Genomic DNA, 7,771 nt, shown 5'->3' with positions numbered 1-7,771 from the left:
AAAGCATCTAGTGAATCCGGTAGCGATTATCAAGAAAGTTTATGCGAATCTCCGATCCAGGATGAGTGTCCTGCGCAAATAGGGCGAGGCAGGCCTAAGCTAGTACGTAGTGGAAAACCAGGACGTCCACGAAAAATGTATAATACAGTAAACATGATGCAAAATGTATGTGAAATCGAAATTCCTCAAAGTGTTGCCGAAGCTAAAGACAGTAAATATTCGAGCGAGTGGTCAACAGCGATGAAACTTGAATATGATGGAAGTTGGTTGACTTACCAAGCAACGAGAAAGCAATCGGTTCCAAATGGGTGTTCACCATAAAACATGACAAGAATGGTGAAATAAATCGTTTTAAGGCGCGTTCAGTTGCAAAAGGATGTAGTCAAAAATTTGGGGTGAATTATACTGACACATTTTCCCCAGTGGTACGTTACGCTACAATTCGTATGGTTCGTATGCCTTAGCAGCAGAACTAAAAATGTATACACATCAGATGGATGTATGCAGCGCGTACCTTAACAGTGAGCTAAGCGATGTAGTGTATATGCAGCAACCAGAAAATTTCATCGACAAAAGTTTTCCAGAACGTGTTCTGAAGCTCAATAAAGCTATATATGGGTTGAAACAATCTGGAAGAGAGTGGAACCAAAAGTTGGACGAAGTTTTGAAGCGAATCGGTTTCGTGGCGTGCAGTAACGAACATTGTTTGTACAGAATGGGTAGTAAAGGTAATTTATGTCTCATTGCTGTATATGTTGATGATTTGATCGTAAGTTGCCAAGCAAAGAAAGATCTTCTTACAATCAAAGCAGAGATCGCAAATAGCTTCGAGTGTGTCGACAAAGGCCCAATCTCATATTTTTTGGGGATAGAAATCAGTAGAGACGGCGAAACAGGCAGCATAGAAGTTGGTCAATCGCTGTCGACCAGCGAAAATGCCATTAGACATAGGTTTTCAAATTGGGTGCACCAGCGAATCGTGTGGTAAAGCTGACGTCAAACAGTACCAGTCAGCAATCGGTGCATTAATGTATTTAGCCATTTGTACGAGACCGGATATTTTACATTCAGTCGCTAAATTGGCTCAAAGAAATCATAATCCTCACAAAGAGCATGAATCAGGTATTAAGCATATTTTACGATACCTATCAATGACTGAAGATTATAAATTGGTATATCGTCGTACGGGCAAACAAATAGAAGGGTTTGCAGATGCCGATTGGGGCAGCAACAGTCTCGACCGTAAATCATACACTGGGTATGTATTTTTCTTGGGCGGTAGTGCAGTTTCATGGGAAAGTAAGCGACAAAGCAGCGTTGCCCTCAGTAGCACAGAGGCTGAATATATAGCACTATCATCAGCTGCGAAAGAAGCGGTATATCTACGACGCCTAATAGCAGAGATTGGTGTAAGTAACTCAGATGACCCGATCAGAGTTTACGGTGACAACTTAAGCGCACAGCAGTTAGCAAAGAATCCAGTTTATCATTCAAGAAGCAAGCACATAGACATTAAGTATCATTTCGTAAGAGAAGCTATAAATAAGAAACAAATTGAAGTTAAATATATATGTACCAATGATATGATAGCTGATGTACTTACTAAGAATCTATGTAAAATTAAACATGAAAAATTTGTAAAACTCTTAGGTTTTGAACAACAATAATGTAAGCGATCTACTCGTGTTGAGGAAGAGTGATGAAAAAGTACTCGATTACTATATATTACAACCCGAATAGATCGTACTACCAAATAATACAACTCCGTATAATTGTCATCCTTCCATTTTGAATTCAATGTAAGCATAAGTCACCCGTGAAATAAAAGCCAAACTGTAAAGACGTATCTAACTAATCATTTTCTTCATTGTGCTATTTTTGGTGATCCTCAATTACAAAAAACCTCTAACATAAATATGTATAGTTCATATTTTTATGCAACTTGGTATCGATTGTTTAGTGCATATGGACTAAAAAATCGATTCTACACCTTAATATAAGATTGTGAAATTTTTTCAAACGCACTGTCGTTATGGCTATATGATAACTCCAAAAACCTTAAAACGGTTAATTAGCATAAATATGTAAAGTTCATATTTTTACGCAACTTGGTATCGATTGCTTAGTGCATATGGACTAAAAAATCGATTCTACACCTTAATATAAGATTGTGAAATTTTTCCAAATACACTGTCGTTATGGCTATATCAGAGAACGTATATTTACAGAGAAGGTCCAACAACGGACCAGCGTGTGAACTGTCAAAAGCTAACAAAATGCGATGAGCGTGTTTCACCACAGCTAGCTCAGAAGGAGAAATTTTAACAGTGCCCAGAGAACAAAGTTGAGCCAGAGAAAGCATTGAATGAAAAATATACTCAGAGACTTACTTCGATTTTACAGCGGCATGCCGGCCGGCCGGCTTATATTATATTTTTATGCGTTTATGTGCAATTAAGTATGTAAATATATGAATTGATTTGAAAACTATTTTTCACAAATTGATTACTTTTTAATTATATCCTATGCTTGATATAGTAGACATGTATACGTACATATGTATGTACATTTGATATGCGTATAATATGTACATACATATACGTTTCTGTGTAAAACACTATAATAATATATGAAAAAACTAGTAATATATGTATATGTATGTACATAAATCATACTTTTTATAATTTAAATATGATATATATATATATGTGTGCGCTTTATGTGTTGCACATTATACGTTTATAAACAAGCACAATGTGCACGCACTAATCTATATGTAAATATATACATACAGGGTAGGCCATTTAAAGTTGACCCATTTGTTTCTAAAAAAAAAGAACAAAAGAAAACAATGTTTATTGTTCATTTCAAAAATAATTTATTTTGGTCCAAGGGGATTTGTTTCAGCTAATATTTAAAAATTAGATCGCGTAAATGGGCACCTTTAGCTTTGACAGCTAAATGCACTCTTTTTTGGACATTTTCCATGACTTTGGCCAATGTTTCGGATGATATGGCGGCTGTCTCACGTCGAATGTTGGCTTTCAGTTGAGCTAAGGTCTTTGGCTTATTAGCGTATACCTTGGATTTCAAATAACCCCACAAATAAAAGTCTGGTGGCGTCAAATCTGGTGATCTCGGTGGCCAGTCAACATCACATCTTCAAATCTTTATGAATTATGCGTCGGAGAGTGGTGCGAGAGATGTCTAATTCCTGAGAGCGGCGATAACTCGATGTCGATGGAGTCTCCTCAATACTGGCTCGTACAGCTTCGATATTTTCATCAGAACGTCTTGTGCGTTGTCTGGATGCATGACTGGCATTACTGAGATTACCGGTGTTCACAAATTTTGCGTATAAAGACTTAATTGTGTTCTTAACTGGAGCACTTTTCACTTTCTTTTTTTTGCGAAACGCACGTTGAGTTAACACAATTGAAAAGTTATTTTGAATATAAAGCTGAACAATTTCAGCGCGTTCTTTTGGAGTGTACTGTTCCATGGTATAAATTGTCTTCGAATGACGCTGCTAACGCGGTATGACATTAGCCGATTTGTCAGCGTTGTTAAAAGTTACAGCGTTGCCAGATGGGTCAACTTTAAACGGCCTACCCTGTATATGTACATGTACATCTTGCCGAGCAAATAATGTATACACAAATCTTCATACATACATACATGGGCATACACATGTAAATATGTCACCAACAAAAGACAACAATCGTCTCGAAAAGCATCAGCAGCGTCACAATTCAATATAGCAGCAAAATAGCCAATGCCTAAATTTATAGTACAATACGCAACAACAACATTTTCATTCATGAACGCAAGCGTACTTTCAACAGGCACACTTTCTTCATTCATAAAAGCAAACACCATTGCGTCTCCCCGATCATGGCTTTGCCGACAAGCGTCTTTTCGCGACGATGGCAAAAGCTAAAAATCATAAATTGAACAATTTCTGATATTTGTACTGATGGAAAACTGACAACCCCGCAAACTCGCGAAACACAGAAAGGAGTGACAAAAAGTGGCTACAAAGTTCTCGTCGATTTAAAATAAAGGGTGATTTTTTAAGAGCTTGATAACTTTTTTTTAAAAAAAAACGCATAAAATTTGCAAAATCTCATCGGTTCTTTATTTGAAACGTTAGATTGGTTCATGACATTTACTTTTTGAAGATAATTTCATTTAAATGTTGACCGCGGCTGCGTCTTAGGTGGTCCATTCGGAAAGTCCAATTTTGGGCAACTTTTTCGAGCATTTCGGCCGGAATAGCCCGAATTTCTTCGGAAATGTTGTCTTCCAAAGCTGGAATAGTTGCTGGCTTATTTCTGTAGACTTTAGACTTGACGTAGCCTCACAAAAAATAGTCTAAAGGCGTTAAATCGCATGATCTTGGTGGCCAACTTACGGGTCCATTTCTTGAGATGAATTGTTGTCCGAAGTTTTCCCTCAAAATGGCCATAGAATCGCGAGCTGTGTGGCATGTAGCGCCATCTTGTTGAAACCACATGTCAACCAAGTTCAGTTCTTCCATTTTTGGCAACAAAAAGTTTGTTAGCATCGAACGATAGCGATCGCCATTCACCGTAACGTTGCGTCCAACAGCATCTTTGAAAAAATACGGTCCAATGATTCCACCAGCGTACAAACCACACCAAACAGTGCATTTTTCGGGATGCATGGGCAGTTCTTGAACGGCTTCTGGTTGCTCTTCACCCCAAATGCGGCAATTTTGCTTATTTACGTAGCCATTCAACCAGAAATGAGCCTCATCGCTGAACAAAATTTGTCGATAAACACATTTCGAACCGAACACTGATTTTGGTAATAAAATTCAATGATTTGCAAGCGTTGCTCGTTAGTAAGTCTATTCATGATGAAATGTCAAAGCATACTGAGCATCTTTCTCTTTGACACCATGTCTGAAATCCCACGTGATCTGTCAAATACTAATGCATGAAAATCCTAACCTCAAAAAAATCACCCGTTATTTGCCAAATCTAAAATATTTTTCCGTGGCTCGCAAAAATCTGCGTCGATATGTATGTAAGCTCATACATCTTCATACATATTTACGCAAGTTTGTTGGCGAAGCTGTTGTATAGGCAAGGGAAGCGGCGACGGTTGGCGTTCGCTCGTTTGTTTTTTCGGCACAGCTTGGACAATAACACAATGTTGTGACGCCTATTCGTCGCGTCAGTCGTTCGACACATTGACTCTTCGACAAAACGTGAGCTTCGGCCATTGATTTTCGTGACAACGGAGATATGTTTTTGTACACGCATGTGCACTTTCATAAGTATATGATCTGTTGGCTTTTTTCCATTTACGCATGCCACGTTGTATATGAATAAGGGTTGATTTCGCACTTGCCCATATGCGATATCTGCATGTATCTATGTATGTAAGTTTAAACAAATCTAAGTCAAGGTTATTGTTTTCAGAATATACTTATATGCAAATTTTATTGATTCATTGTTATTTAAAATTAACATTTTAAAGATTTTTTATAAAATGTATAAGCAAGTTTAAAATGTTAAAAAAATTATAATGCAGAATTACGAAATTATCCATTTGAAATGGAAATTTCTCACACGACTTAATATATAAAAAAAGTCATTGAATTTCACTTGCTTTTTTAAAAACAAATGTTGCACTTAAACAAGATGGAAACAACATTTGTGTTTAAAAAAGCTAAGCTCAGTTGCAAAGCTGAAAAAAGAGAAAAATAAGAAGAAAAAAGTACCTGAAAATACAACAAGATAAACCTGAAAATAGAAGAAAAAGCTGAAAATAAAAAAACCTGTAAATAGAATAAATTGCTAAATATTAAAAAAAGTAAATATGTATTTTCAATGAATTCATTACTCACCCAAAAGTAAGATGTTCTTAAATCAAACGGTCTTGACTTGCAACTTACTTAAGTTTTTTTAGTTTAGCATCGCGCTTCCGATGTCGTTCATTACTAATTTCTTCTTTTACTAACCATTTCGAGTTTTTGAATAACAGTACCGTTACCAAGTATTCTAACAACTTAATTTTATGAGTAAAACACTCATCGGTTGGGTCAAACCACTCAGGAAAAACATTTTCCGTTTTTTCTTTAATTGCGGACAACATCAGACTACGAACATTTGAACAATAAGCATATTTGTTGAAAAGGTTGACGTACCACATCATCTGCAGTCGACACACTTCGAAGACCCTATCACTTGGATTGACTAGCCTTAAATCCGCGTCATCCTTATAATTTTTCGCTTTGATTAGGGCCTCCGAATAAAGCGATAAATCACTTTGTGTCTTCGTCATTGCCATAGCGCATTTTTTGCAATAAATTTTACACAAAATTTTCTGGTAAATACCATAGCCTGTATAATACCGCTTGATCTGGACGTCAGCTGTGTCGTCCTCTTCAACAAAGTTTTCGTCTGGAATAATAAACGATTCCAGGTCGAGTTGCTCAGATTCATGTTCGACTCCCTCTACTTCGAGATGACGATCTTCGGGGCCTAAGTTCCAGTCTAAATTTATATCGTCATCATCCTCACAATTAGCCCCCTTATCTTGAAAATTTTGCCTCAAACTTTTCATCGAAATTAAACGAGCTTCTATATACTGTATCTCATTGGCAGACGGATGGGTATTGATACCCTGGCTAGCCCGGACCCTATAAAAAAAATTTTCCAACGCGTCTTGATTCAGTTTCCCAAGCAATATAAAACTTAATTCCTTTTGTTCCCTGAATAATTCTTGGCTCAACTGAATCATTCCAACAATTGTGGAACAGAACCCACCTATACACTTACTGTAAGCCATGTTCGGAAGTTTTAATGATTTCAAATACTTAATATAATCAAAGAGGCGTTGGACCTTCCCGGAGTCGTTTTTCAATAGCGGACATTTTAAGGGATTTTTTGAAACAAAATTCTTGCAGTCTAGATCATCGAATAGATCATTCATTTTTTTAACAAATAGCTGCGTAGGCTTTGCACATTTTAATACATATTCGTCGGAGCCGAATAAATTTTGGCTATCGGTCATTTCTATGCCAGCCGCAACCGAATTGCTCAGAACTTGGGTTGCACGTTTTACGGACATTTTTTTCGAAACAACTAGGATATACGTGGGCCTCTGTGAGTTTTGGACATATCTTGAAACATGTATTGTCCTGATCGATCGAGTAAAGTTTTTTTATAACTTTAAAGCTGGCTATTCCATCTGGGGTTGAAATATCATATTTCATAAATGTGTTTCGGACGGACTTAATAAGATGGCAATAGTCATATAAACAATATATCTTGGAATCTTCGTGCAAATAAAAAGGGTTTTCTTCAGAAATAGCTAAAGAATTCATAACTGCAATATTAGAGGGCCCTTGGTCACAGACTAAAGCTTTTACGTTTAGACCAATTGACTTTAGTGTTGTGATGTTCTTATTCAAAATTTCTTTTAATTTGAATGTAGGAAGTCCATTTTTGGAAATATAATATGAAAACACATATTTCCAATTGGAACTCAACCCTTTTATCATGAAAAAACAACACTTACTACCTAATTTCATTTCACGATGGCCTTCCCCATAATCCACAAACCCGTCAATAACATCTCTAACTCTATTGTATGTTAGGTCGGTCTTAATTGATATTTCATCAAATAATAGAACGCAATTTCGCTCTAAAACGGACATTTTTTTTGTAATTTTTTCTAAATTTCCCAAGACATTGGCATCGAACCCAGGGACAACATACTTTATGGGGCGCCATCG

General features: G+C 36.7%; 2 protein-coding genes across 2 annotated transcripts; one reads left to right on the top strand and one right to left on the bottom strand.

Moving 5' to 3' along the window:
- The first annotated feature begins 935 nt into the window (after nucleotides 1-935).
- LOC125780087 (uncharacterized) lies at nucleotides 936-1,740 on the top strand. The gene is made up of 2 exons (XM_049461603.1): nucleotides 936-1,409; nucleotides 1,651-1,740. Exons 1-2 carry the CDS (start codon nucleotides 936-938, stop codon nucleotides 1,738-1,740), a joined length of 564 nt encoding a protein of 187 aa, XP_049317560.1.
- A 3,823-nt stretch (nucleotides 1,741-5,563) lies between these two features.
- LOC125780085 (uncharacterized) lies at nucleotides 5,564-7,108 on the bottom strand. Its single transcript, XM_049461602.1, has 2 exons — nucleotides 5,879-7,108; nucleotides 5,564-5,809 (listed from the first exon to the last, which is right to left on the bottom strand). Exon 1 carries the CDS (start codon nucleotides 7,102-7,104, stop codon nucleotides 5,923-5,925), a length of 1,182 nt encoding a protein of 393 aa, XP_049317559.1. The 5' UTR covers nucleotides 7,105-7,108; the 3' UTR covers nucleotides 5,564-5,809; nucleotides 5,879-5,922.
- Between the last annotated feature and the right edge of the window lie 663 nt (nucleotides 7,109-7,771).

This window comes from Bactrocera dorsalis, unplaced genomic scaffold (genome assembly GCF_023373825.1).
Source record: "Bactrocera dorsalis isolate Fly_Bdor unplaced genomic scaffold, ASM2337382v1 BdCtg060, whole genome shotgun sequence".
Classification (NCBI taxonomy): Eukaryota; Metazoa; Arthropoda; class Insecta; order Diptera; family Tephritidae; genus Bactrocera; species Bactrocera dorsalis.
This window is presented reverse-complemented; position numbering and strand designations above follow the sequence as displayed.